Genomic DNA, 13885 nt, shown 5'->3' on the forward strand with positions numbered 1-13885 from the left:
GGACTTCTAACTTCTTCATGGTACATCAAAATTTCTTGGATGAGTATTGGACATCATGCAGGAAAAAATGAGATCCTAGAGCATCCTATTCCCCAACCAAACCTCTGTTTGGAGCATTTCTGTGCCGTCCGTCCCAGAGAAATGTGAACTGGCTTTTTCATTGGTCGTTGCTTTACTTATGGGCCAGAAAGTTTGCAGAGATCCTCTTAGTCTGTTTTAGTATGAAACTTTCCATCCATCTGCATGACAGGAGTAACTCCATTTCAAACGTGGATTTGGAAGCAAGGAAGTAGTTGAGTGGGGAGAGGCAAGATGTGGTTGAAAAGTCTTATTATTTTGATTCCATTGTCTTGAGTATTTTAATGACAGTTACCTCCCAAAGTCAAATTTGCAAAGAAATTATCTTAAAACTTTCCCCCTCAAAGCAAGCACGACTTAAGGTAAACCATGTTACTTGTAGATTTGCCTCACTGATGTGGTGAACAACCTATGTTGTTGTTGTTTTTTTTTTTCATCTTGGAAAAATAATCCATTATATACCCCATTAATTTACTGTATATGAATGAGCATCTTAATTACCTCCTTAGGAGCCAAGGAATTTGGAGATTTTTTTTTAAAATAAAAGAAGAAGATGATGAGTATTTTATTCCCTGTCCATGTTTATCTTTCTGTAACATCAGCATAGTGGTTGATATATAAGGTCAAAACTAGCAGGAGCCACAAACTTTTAAGGTAGCTAGACCCACTGGACATTTTCCATCGTACGTGGCTGCCTGTTGGGGACTACATGAAAAACTGAGCAGATATTCAGTTGTTTTCATTCTATTCTGGGACATTCATTTTTACTGCAAAAATTACTGATTTACAAAGACACAGACCTACTAGAGAATGGACTTGAGGATATGGGGAGGGGGAAGGGTAAGCTGTGACAAAGCGAAAGAGAGGCATGGACATATATACACTACCAAACGTAAGGTAGGTAGCTAGTGGGAAGCAGCTGCATAGCACAGGGAGATCAGCTCGGTGCTTTGTGACCGCCTGGAGGGGTGGGATAGGGAGGGTGGGAGGGAGGGAGACGCAAGAGGGAAGAGATATGGGAACATACATATATGTATAACTGATTCACTTTGTTATAGAGCAGAAACTAACACACCATTGTAAAGCAATTATACTCCAATAAAAAAAAGAATCTTAAGTTTTGGTTAGAAAAAAATAGTTATTGATAAATAATAAAAAGGAAATATAGAACTAGACAAAAAAAAATTACTGATTTACAAGACAACATATTAAAGTATTTCTTGCTTTCCTGAGAGTAAGCCAATATTGAGTTATGCTAATAAATTCTCTATTTGTTCAATAAATTGCCAGATAAAATAATATAATTAAAATGCTCAGAAAAACTTCAAAAAATTAACTTTTACATAAGCAGCCTACATTTCAGAACAGACTGGTTGGTTCTTAGCTTTATCCTTTGCCTGTATGTTTCCTTATTTTACCAAAATAGTTCATTATGTTACATATCAGAACAAAATTATTTGAATTAGTTTTCTCCTCCTTTACTCCCACTTTTTTTTGCCAGTTAGTCTTACACAAGAGCATTGATGCATTTAAATTCAGAAATTAGGCCCTAATATAGAACTCATGCAAGGCAAGCCCTGTAGGAATAACTAACCTACGTACGTAAAGTCAACTTCCTGTCCTTAGTACAAATAGTCTTAAAGTGTTAGATAATGTTAGATAGTATATAGTGTTAGGGCACTTGAGAAATAAGTTCTTCCTGGTCTTTCTACCTCCTCTTCTCCCAAGAAAAAGTGCTTTGGCCTCCTTTTGGCCAACGGTGGGTATTCAAAAACTTCCGTATAAGATAACAGGGCAGAGACATACACTAGATCATTTTGTTCTGACTCTCAATTCAGCATTCAGCACTTTCAGCAGCTGTTATTTTGTCCACTTCAGGAAACTTCTATGGAACTCCCAAGCCTCCAGCAGAACCCAGCCCTTTCCAGCCAGATCCAGTTGATCAGGTCCTCTTTGATAATGAGTTTGACACAGAATCCCAAAGAAAACGAACTACATCTGTCAGCAAGATGGAAAGAATGGACAGTTCTCTTCCTGAAGAGGAAGAAGATGAAGACAAGGAAGCTGTTAACGGTAGTGGAAATGCAGGTTCGTCAATAGATGAACAACTTCTGACTGATCCTCCAGGTTGACTTTAATATGACACTGAATTGGAAGTAGTAAAACTTTCCACAAAGCACATGCAGAGAAAGTGATGGGATTCTCAGGGGTTTTTTTTTAAAGGTTTTGCGTGAAACAGTGTATCTCTGTTGACTGTCTTGTAAGCTGAAGTGAGTTGCTCCAAGTGGCAGTTTTGATAAATCAATTATAAACTATCATTAATATTGATAATAATACAATATGTCATTACCCTGCTGCCTAAAAGATTTGAGATTCATTTCTGGTGCTTGAATATGGGAATCTTGTTGGCCTAAGTCCTACTTTACAGAATTTGAACAAAATGTAGACGTGTTAAGATATAGCCTTCAACCAAAACAAAGATTTAGAAGTATGCTAATAAATATTATCTGAAAGGTTTGTTAGCAATATTTTGAGTTTAAATTCTGAATCACTCAAAGAAAATTTCCAAACTTGACTGTCATATTTTTCATTAAATGCAAAACCAATAGAAATTTAGTGGTGGAGAATCTTCTCCTTTTGGGTACCCCTAAATAATGTAGTGATTGCTTAGGACAGCAGTCCCCAATCTTTTTGGTACCAGGGACTGGTTTCATGGAAGACAGTTTTTCCACAGACTGGGGCAGAGTGGGGGAATGGTTTCGGGATGGTTCAAGTACTTTGATTTATTATGGGCTCTGTGCAGTCAGACCTCAGCCTCAGCTCCACCTCAGGTCATCAGGCATTGGATTCTCATAAGGAGCACGCGACCCAGATCCCCCGCATGTGCAGTTCACAGTAGGGTTCGCGCTCCTAAGAGAATCTAATACCTCCGCTGATCTGACAGGAGGCGGAGTTCAGGCGGTAATGCGAGTGATGGGGAGCGGCTGTAAATACAGATGAAGCTTCTATCACTCACCTGCCCCTCACCTCCTGCTGTGCGGCCCGGTTCCTAACAGGCCACGGACTGGTACCAGTCTGAGCCCTGGGGGTTGGAGGTTGAGACCCCTGGCTTAGGAGATTCTTATACTGCTAATTAAGAGTATAAATAGGAAACCACAGAATCACAGGAGAGCTGATTTCAGTGCTATTTATGATAATAATTCCATTCAAAACACTAGAATATAAGCTTCATAAGGGTTGGAATTTTTGCTTGTTTTGTTCATTGTGGTATTTCTTGAGCCATAAACCATGTTTAGCACATAGTAGAAGCTAAAAAAATATTTTCGTTGTACTAATAAATGAAAAAATTTGATTATATCTTCAAATTTGCAGAATCCATTACCATATCATTTTCCCAAAGTATCCTGTTGTTTTCCTTTATCAGTTATTAAAATTTGCTATTATCTATTTTTTTAATACATTCATTGCTTGTGTCCCCATCCAGAGTATGAGTCCTGTTTTATGGTCCTAACATTTCACACTGTTGTGTTGCAGATACGCTCAATGAATTATACCAATATATTTTGGGGAAAACGGGTCTAAAAAGGTTTAGGTGAATTCACATCTAATTCTTTAGAGTTGTTAAGGGAAGTCATCATATCCTAGAGACTTTTGATTTTGATGTCAGCTTTACTCTCCCACAAAATCATGTTAACATTTTTAAATGCTTAAGACTGGGATTAGAAACCATGACTCTGTCCTCAAATGGGAATTTATATGTTTTTAATTTGAAGGAAAAGAAAATGCCCTGTTTTTAAACTTCCTAATGCAGAGCCTTTCAGTGAGCACTGCAGTTCCCTTAGAGGTAAACCCATCTGTAAGCTCCATAGTTTATGTTTGTCGTGTAAGACAGCTGTTAAACCAGGTGTTCCAGACTCTTCACTGTTAATATTTAAAGGGAGTGTATCCAAGAGTGTGTGGGAGGCAGTTTGTACACTCCTTCTTGTGTGTAGGGACCATAGGACTCTTCCACTGGAGCATATATTTCTTTGTAACAGAATATATTCAGAATATTTTAAGGAAAAAGCAATAGAAGACATGGCTAAAAGCCCTTGGTCTTTTCTGAGTAAGTACTAACCATGCTTGTTAACTTATTCAAAGTTGCTTTGTGTATTGCTTTCGGGGACTAGAATCCCTGCCTTGAAAGATCAGTAAATTGCTGGGGGTGGAGGTAGGAGAGGATAGGTGGAGGTTTATTTGTATATACCAATATGTATATTATTTTATATCTTGATGAGAATTAATGTAAGAATGCTAATATGCTGCAATAGGGTGACACATGTTATATAATAATGCTAAAATTTTTTCTAAGAGTTGGTGTTATATAAAAAACATTTTCAAATCATTGGCTATTAAGCAAACTCCTTTATGCAGTCTCTTGAAACTATATTCAGAAAAGTATTATTGCTCATATAGTTGCTTCTACTTTCCTCCAGTATATATATCCCAAGAATGTAACTCCATTCCAGATTGATTTATACATTGGGTGCCTTTTAATTTCTATCACTTTTTCTGCTTAGAGAATAAATCATGTGTTTCATTCATATTATTCATTCAGCAAATATTTATTGAGCACCTGCTAGGCTAAGTGCTAGGCATTGTTGTAAAAGCTGGAAATAAAGCAGTGAACAAAACAGACAAAATTCCCTGTCTTCATGAACCCTACCTTCTGGTGGGAGAGACAGAATTATCCAACATAAATGAATAACATATAGTATGTTAGATGGTGCTAAGGAGAAAAAGCAGAGGAGGGGAAGGATAAAAAGTAGTGGTGGCCAAGGTTTGCAATTTTAGATAGAGTGTCAGAGAAGACCTTACCAAGAAGGGGACATTGCAAGAAGTGAGGTAGTGCTCAAAATATCCTGGGGAAGAACATTCCAGCCAGAGGGAATTAGAAGTACAAATGCCCTGAGGTGGGAGCATCCCTGGATTATTCAGACAACAGCAAGGAAACCAGTGTGATTGGATACAATGTGGACAATCCATTATATGTGGTTGGGGCAGAGTGCTGGAAGGGAATAGACTAGAATAGTAACAATGAAGTCAATCAGATAATGATGGGGGTGGGGTGGTGGAAATGCATATTATAATAGGATCTTATAGGTCATTGGAAGAATTTTGCTTTTTATTCTGAGATGAGAAACTATTATATGGATTTAAGTAGAAGAGTACCATGATAAAACAGCTTTTAACTTAACAGGCTCATTCTGGCTACTGTATTGAGAAAAGGCAGTAGGAGGGCATGGACATAAACAGGGGTACCAGTTAGGAGGTTATTGCAGTAATTTAAGTGAAAAATGGTGGCTTAGACCCAGTGAAGGCATGAGAGGTAAGAAGTGGCCTGAGCCAATAACATTTGCCAACAGACTGGATATAAGGTATGAGAGAGCAGAGTCAGAGGTCACTCCAAGGGTTTTAACTTGAGTATCTGCAAGAATGGAGTTGCATGTATTGAGATGAGACAGGTAAAAGGAGTCAGTCTGGGTTGGGAATGGGAGCTATGGTTGGGATATTTAAGTTTGAAATGTTCATTAGACATCCAAATGGAAATGTGCTTGAAGTTGGATTTAAAGGTCTGTGTTCTGGTCTGAAAATCCGTATTTGGACACCATCAGCATATAGCTTATATAACAGTGACACAGTGAGATCACCAAGAGAGTGAGTGTAGAAAGAGAAAAGATCCAAGCACTGAACCTTGGGAAGGCACTCTAATATATGGAGATCATGGAGACAGAAAAGAGCCAGAGAGGTAGAAGGAGCACCAGGAGAGTGTAGTGTCCTGAATGCCAGGGGAAGAGACTGTTTCAAGAAAGAGAGGTCCATCATGTCAGATGCTACTGATAGCTCAAGTAAGATGGGCACTGAGAATTGATCATTGGATGTAGCTATGTGGAAATGACTGGTGATCTTGCTAAGAACAGTTTTACTGATGAGAGATCAAAAGCCTTGTTGGAACGAGTTCCAGTGGCAAATGGAAGAGTGGAAGTGGAGGTAGCAAGTATAAACTCTTTCAAGGAGGTTTGGTGTAAAAAGGAGAGAAATGGGACGGGGTTGCTAGAGGGGAAAGAGAATTGCTTAATTTCCTTTTAAAGAATGGAGAAATAACTTGTTTGTTTGTCTTGAATTTCTATCTTTCAAAATGGCAAAAGTTTCAACTATCCCCAAAGAAAAGTCCTCTGAGGCACATTTTGGATAAGGGATCTGATTACAGCTATGAACCAATGGGTGAGAGGAAGATGATATTTTATTGTAACAATGTGTGGCCACAGTACCTGTTAGGATATCCACAGGGAGTTTAGGCAGGGTTATCTTGGGACCCTGTGCCCTATATACTGCTACCCTTGCTATTAGTTATGTCATTTATGGTCTCCTGTGTCGTTGGTATATGTAAAACCCTAAGACTAAACTTGAGGGTTTATTTAGGATCTTCTGTTTGTTCTTTGGGTTTTTGGTTGCATTTTGTTAAAAAAAAAAAAAAAGATGGATGTCACCTACTAGGTAAGAAAGATTGGTGGTGAGAGAGAGAGAGAGGGAATTGCTATAGGCAAGAGGGGGTGGAGATATCTGCTTAGAAACACAGTTCTTCCACTGTAACAGAAGGTAGAGTAAAATGGGCACAGTTGCTATGTAGATATAATGGTGGGAATTTGTGGAAGTTCTGTTTGCTTCTGTTTTCTCAGTGATATAGGAAACAAGGTCATCAAATGAGAATAGGGATAAGGCAGAAGTAGGAGAAGATTTAAGGAGAAGGAAGGTATGAAATCGTTATCTAGGAGAGTCAGAGCGAATGGGCAAAGAAATGCCCTATGATTGTCATACATCATTAAATGCCCTCTTGAGGCTACTGATCATGAGTTAAAAGTGAAGAAGTTACTATCGCCTGCGTTCAGCTACATATACTGGCGAGGAGTATGTGGAGAGTAAGATTTAAGCAGAATTATAGTTCAGCCAGTCAAGTGTGGTGAAGTAAAGTAGGGAAAAAGGAATCAGGAGTATTTACAAAGGAGTGATTATAGTGGTTGATCATGGAATTTAAGTTGGGTAAGTAGGGCAGTGAGGACATAGCTAGGGGATGGATGGGGGTGAGGAACAGTGAAAGGCAGTAAGTAGTAGGATTAGTGGATTATAGAACTTGGTTGGATAAAGGATGGTTGGAGTGGAAGTTCTATAAAGAATGACCTATAATGATATCTAAGGCCTCTTCTAAGAGTCTCTGATACTGAAGCATTGCCCGAAGTTTGGAGTTATTACAGTTATATTATCTTTTAAGTTCTAGAAACAACTTCTAAGTGCATGAATTGTGAACTCCCTAGAGAGTTACCAAATTTTAGTATTCTTACCTACATTGTGGACTTTGGAACTCTAAAGGGATTTTAATATTACCAACAGAGAATTATATTTAACAACAGTAAGTCTATTGAGTTTAATTTTTTTAAATTTGTATTATTTTAAAGGCCTGTGTTAAATGTGCACAAGGCAGCTTGATAAAGCAGTTGAGAACATGGACCCTTTAAATTCAAATCCTAGCTTTGCTGTTTATTAGCTGTGTAACCTTGACTAAAATAACTTACTAACCTTGCTGGGCCTTAGTTTCCTCTTCTATAAAATGGCAATAGTAATACTATATACTCACAGGGTTGCTGTGAGAATGAATTATGAGTTAATATATGTAAAGTGCTGAACATAGAGCCTGGCATATAAAAGGACTGTATAGGTGCTGCTGTGGCCGTTGTTTTAGTATGATATTGATGGATCTTTATTTAGTATATACAGAATTGATTCTATTGTTGTTTTTTTGCTTCTTTCCCTGACTAGCATCAGAGGTGCTGTACAGGGTTAATGTCACTTAGCAAATGAAAAGAAAATCAGTGTGTTTATTTGTTTTTTCAAAAGTTATAGCAGAATGTGGACATAGTAGACAAGGAAATTTGCAATATGTATTTGGCATTTTGTTAGACTTAAGGCTGTTTGAAGAGAATGTAACTTTACCTACTTTTCATGCCGTTCTGTTGGAATAGCAGAAAACAGAGAGAGGCATTCTGAGTCGTCTGATTGGATAAAGACTGTCCCAAGTTACAACCAAACAAATAGTTCCATGGACTTTAGAAATTATATGATGAGAGACGAGAATCTGGAACCGCTCCCCAAAAACTGGGAAATGGCCTACACTGATACGGGGATGATCTACTTCATTGAGTAAGCACATGTCTGTATCTTTTCTAATGTGCCTTGCCACTGTGAGACTTGCCTTTAAATTTTCTTAACCTCATTTCACAAGCCTTGCATTTCTTTTTTCTTTCTTTAAAAATATTTTTCATACAAGTTACAATTGATTCTTAATCTGATTGTTTCCCTGGATGATATTTCATTTTTATTTGATTTGGATAAAGGAATATTGTATTTGACGTCTGGTTTTATAAAAAACAGGAGGATTAAAAACAGATTTATCACTAATAATGAAAAATGCAAGGCATAAAGGATATTTTGCTTTGCCTTTTTTTTTTTAACCTTTCGGGTAGAGTGTCCAACTTAATGAGCATTTCACAAATTACCATCATTTGGAAGGGGGCCATATTTATTAACTGAGCTAAATATTTTCAGACCTAGAGATCAACGTAGAGATTAGTGAATTAATCTCAAATTGGAAACATCAAGAAAAGATCCTTTGATCACATTGTTATTCTCCCACTGCTTCGATAATTAATTTATATTTTATTGCCTTCATATATATTTTCTTCCAGGATATTTTTTTCTTTAAGATCCTCATATTTCAGATACTTAAACTATAACACTGTCTACTCAGCAGTGTGATGGCTTTGTTTTAGCATTAGTATTTACTGCATGGTGACCTGGGTCTGACCTGCTCCGGGTCTTAGTTGCGGCACGTGGGCTCTTAGTTGCGGCATGCAGGATCTAGTTCCCTGACTAGGGATCGAACCCGCGCCCACTGCATCGGGAATGTGGAGTCTTAACCACTGGACTACCAGAGAAGTCCCAGAAACTGACACTTTAAAACTTTTTATTTTATTTAACTCTTTTATTTTTAAAGAGTCCCAGTGAGGGCAGAGACTCTATCTGATTGTTTGTTCATCTCTATATTCTCGGTCCTCAGCACAATGCCCACACATCACAGGCACCTAAGAAATATAGTGTTTTTGGAGGGAGAGAGGACGGAATTCAGCCAGCAAGTAAACAGGATTTTCAGGGCAGCTTTTTTTGGCTAAGATAATGCACAGTATGGGGCCATGTGCCCACCCGCTGAAACATTTTTGACTGCTTAGATAAGCATCTGTTATTATGCACTTAACATTTTATCCCTTCTTTAGAGTCTTCATTCTCAAATTAGTGCCTGTAGCATTACCTTTCCTCTGTGGCAGTTTTGAAGTAATAGACTGAGAACAACAGGACTGTTGAATCAGAGGTTTACAAATGAAGCCTGTAGGAGATAAATGTTCAAACATCATATACCTTTTATTCACTTTTCATCTTTGCTTTTGAAATACTTTTCTCCCTCTTTATTTTACTGTTTCTAATTGAAATCTTTGTTCAACAGCCACAATACCAAGACAACCACCTGGTTGGATCCTCGTCTTTGTAAGAAAGCCAAAGCCCCTGAAGACTGTGAAGATGGAGGTAGAGATTCAGAAACCTTTTATACCATACTTATTCTCTTTATATCTCTTTATACTTATTCTCTTTATCCCTTCTTGCTCTTCTTGCTTAGATAATAAGTCTTCCAAAATCCTAAACAAACCATAATGTGCATAAGCACATAAGGAGTGGGTGGATATCATAATCAGCTGATTCTGGTCATTATGTTATTGCATCTAATTTTGTGAGAGTCTTTATTTCTCTTTTTTTGAGAAGTATACAATTAAATCCTTTTTTAAAAAAACTTAATAGAAATGAATTTGCCACTTTTTAACTTTGTTTTAAAACAAACTTTTAAAATTCTGAATAAATAGTTTAATAAGTTAGGTGCATTCTCAACCACAGGGTAGCCTCATCATGCCTGCTAATCTCAAAAATATATGTAATTTGTATCACTAGGATAGATATGCCAGTATTTATAATCCTTTGCCATTTACAGCAGCAATAGAAACTCAGTGAAAGTCTTTAATATACCTCTCACCCACACACAATTTTTACTGCTTGGTAGAAAAATTATCTCTCTGAGAATCATTAGATAATAATGCTTGTCTGTCTTGTATGTTATAGGTTCTAGTTAATGGTATAGTCTTACAAATAAGTATAGAATTTACCCCAACCAAAATGTTTGCTGTGCCTTCTTGAATATAGTGTAGATGAATAAAATTTGCATTGATTTTGTATGACTCATCAGAAATTATTTACCTTGGTTTAAAAAAAAAATGAATGGATTAGAATGAAAGTCAGATAGTCCTCCTATAGATTGAATTCCAGTCTATGAAAAAAATTTAAGCAGAATTGATACATATTTTGTTCAGCATGATAGAATTTTTCTAGGACTAAACAATTGGAAAATGAAATATTTAAAATTTATTTGTAATGATATTTAAAAAAAGATACCTTAGAGCAAATCTACTGAAAGATGTGCAAGTCCTCTACACTAAAAACTACAAAACATCACTGAAATAAATTAATCAAGACCTAAAATAATTGAAGAGATATGCTGTGCTCATTGATATACTATGTAGATAGGATAACACATATTGTTAATGATGTTCATTCTTCCTAAATTGATATCTAGATTCAATACAATCCCAATCAAAATTCTAAAAGTCTGTTTTTAAGAAACTGACAAACTGATTCTAAAATATACATGGAAATACTGTACAAAGACTCTAGTTGGCCAAACAGACTTTAAAAAGGACAAAGATAAAGGACTTAGGCTGCCAGATTTGAAGACGTACTATAAAACTACAGTAATCAGGAGTGTCTTCTATCCATAGGCTAGAACGTGGATCAGTGGAACGGCATAAGAGAATCCAGAAATAGATGCACACATATGTGATCACTTAATTTGCAGACAAGGTGCCAAGCCAGTTCAGTGAGGGGAGGAAAATCTCTAACAAATGGTGCTGGAACAATTGGATATTCATAAAGAGAAATGAACTTCAACTATATCCTTACTCCATGTACAAAAAATAATTTGAGATGGCTCAAAGCTAGAACCCTAAAGCTTTTGGAAGAAAATTTAGGAGAATACCTTCATGATTTTGAAATTAGGAAAGATGGAGAAAAACAGTAACCCGTGTGTATTGCTGGGCAGAATGTAAAAGAGTACAACTGCTTTGAAAAGCAGTTTGGCAGTTTCTTAAAAGGTTAAATATAAACTTACCATATCACCTAGCACTTCCACTCCTAGATATCTACCCAAGAGGAATGAAAACATGTCCACACAAACACTTGAATGTAAATATTCATAGTAGCGCTATTCATAATAGCTAAAAAGTGGAAACAACTCAGATGTCCATCAAACAATGAATGGATAAATAAAATGTGGTGTAATCATACAATGGAATATTGTTCAGCAGTACAAAGAAATGAAATACTATGCATACTACAATACGAATGAACTTCAAAAAATGTTATGCCAAGTGAAAGAAACTTGACACAGAAGATCAAGTATTGCATGATTTCATTCATATGAAATGTCCAGAATAGGCAAATCTATAGAGCCAAAGTAGATTAGTGGTTGCCCAGTGCTAAGGAAGGGAATAGAGATTAATTGTAAACAGCACAAGGGATCTTATTGGAGTGATGGAAATTTCCCAAAACTGGATTGCGGTGATGGTTGCACAACTCAGTAAATTTTTAAAAATCAATGAGTTGTACATTTTTTCAAGCAGAACAATTTTATGTGATATGTAAATTATACCTCAATAAAGTTGCTTTTTAAAGTGGCCACAGGGACTTCCCTGGTGGCGCAGTGGTTAAGGATCCGCCTGCCAATGCAGGGGACACGGGTTTGAGCCCTGGTCCGGGACTATCCCACACGCCGCGGAGCAACTAAGCCCAGGCACCACAACTACTGAGCCTGCGCTCTAGAGCCCGTGAGCCACAACTACTGAGCCCGCGTGCCACAACTACTTTAGCCCGCGCACCTAGAGCCCATGCTCTGCAACAAGAGAAGCCACTGCCGTGAGAAGTCCACGCACCACAACAAAGAGTAGACCCCGCTCACCGCAACTAGAGAAAGCCCACGCACAGCAATGAAGACCCCATGCAGCCAAAAATAAATAAATAAAAATAAAATAAAATGGCCAAAGAACTTGAACAACATTTCACAAAAGAAGATAAAGAATAGCCAATTAAGAACATGAAAAGGTGTGTACATCAGCTATAACTCAGTTTTTTAAAAAGCATAAAAAGGTGCTTATCATTAATCGTCTCTACAGTGAGATGTCATTCACAACCCCTAAAAGGGCTAAAGTCAAATACACTGACAATACCAACGATCGGTGAGATTGTAGAGCAACTGGATCTTTTACTTGTTGGTGGGGATATAAAATTATGTGAACACTCTGGAGAAATGTTGGCAGTTACCTATGAGGTGTTATGTCAAGAGAAATGAAAACACATGTTCCCCAGAAGACTACCTGAATGATCATGACAGCCTTATTCATAATAGCTCCAACCTGGAAACATCCCAAATATTCATCAACAGGAGAATGGATAAACATTCTCCTGTTGTGGTATATTCAGGCAATGAAATACTACTCATCAGTAAAAAGAAAAAGCTGTTGATAACACTCAACAACATGGATGAGCCTCAGAAACATGTTGTATGAAAGAAGCCAGACACAAAAGAATGGATACTTAACTATCCATTATTTAAAGCCTAAAACCAGGAAAACTCATCTATGCTGGTAGAAGTCAGAAAATGATGGGGGTGGAGGGGAGAATGGTGAATTGAAATAATTCTCTGGAATGATGGATATATTCTCCACCTTGTTTGGGGTGACGGTTATATAGGCACATGCAATTGCCAAAACTCATTTTTTATACTTGAACAAGCACTTAAATCAATATTTTAATCATTGAATGAGCACTTAAGATCTGTGCATTTTGTTGAATGTAAATTACACCTCGAAATAATTTTTAAAATAATTTTTTATACTTCCCTTGTCTATAAGGCTCTTCATAGTAAGTTTCTTATGGTGAAGTCACCCATTGTGAAGGTAAACTAGAATATGTAATACTATAGAATTGGACTTTTTTTTTTACATTTTTATTGGAGTATAATTGCTTTACAATGGTGTATTAGTTTCTGCTTCATAACAAAGTGAATCAGTTATACATATACATAAGTCCATAGAATTGGACTTTTTAAAGATTGTGAATGTGGTATTAGTCTTCTCGGGCATGTCTCTTTTACTAGGCTCCATTCCTTTTCCTCCCGACTAATTGTTTCAGTTCAATTCTCTGCCTTTTCCTGTTTCCCTTGTAGAATGTATTTATTTTCATAGCCTTAACTATCAGTTTACTGTAGCTGGGCTCCTTATCTAAACCTCTAGTATTGTCCTCTGTTCTGAATGCTATTTCTGTATTTCCCATTACATTTGAGACTTTCTTTTTGATTACCCTACTAGCACTTCAGATAAACATATTTAAAACTGAATTTAGCATCTTTCCCCCATAGTCACCCCATTCCTCTTTCTGTCATAGGTACCACCCTCATAATCATCTGGGCCAAAATCCTTTGAGTCACTTTTGCTTCTTCCTCTCTGTTTGCTCTATTCCCTATATAGTTTCCAATCCCTGCTGCTCTTTCTTTTTTCTATAT

The 13885-nt window shown here is 37.0% G+C and overlaps 1 protein-coding gene across 5 annotated transcripts in view; it reads left to right on the plus strand.

The window, feature by feature from the left end:
• MAGI3 (membrane associated guanylate kinase, WW and PDZ domain containing 3) overlaps positions 1-13885 on the plus strand; it is a 271906-nt gene that overhangs the window by 192357 nt on the left and 65664 nt on the right. For 3 of the 5 annotated variants that reach the window (XM_067727306.1, XM_067727307.1, XM_067727304.1), the window contains exons 4-6: positions 1957-2166; positions 8136-8313; positions 9671-9750. In XM_067727306.1, coding sequence (XP_067583407.1) covers positions 1957-2166; positions 8136-8313; positions 9671-9750 — 468 coding nt within the window. The remainder of the gene's footprint in view (positions 1-1956; positions 2167-8135; positions 8314-9670; positions 9751-13885) is intronic. The other 2 variants (XM_067727309.1, XM_067727305.1) reach the window with 1 other exon arrangement.

Source organism: Pseudorca crassidens, chromosome 2 (assembly GCF_039906515.1).
Source record: "Pseudorca crassidens isolate mPseCra1 chromosome 2, mPseCra1.hap1, whole genome shotgun sequence".
Taxonomy (NCBI): domain Eukaryota; kingdom Metazoa; phylum Chordata; class Mammalia; order Artiodactyla; family Delphinidae; genus Pseudorca; species Pseudorca crassidens.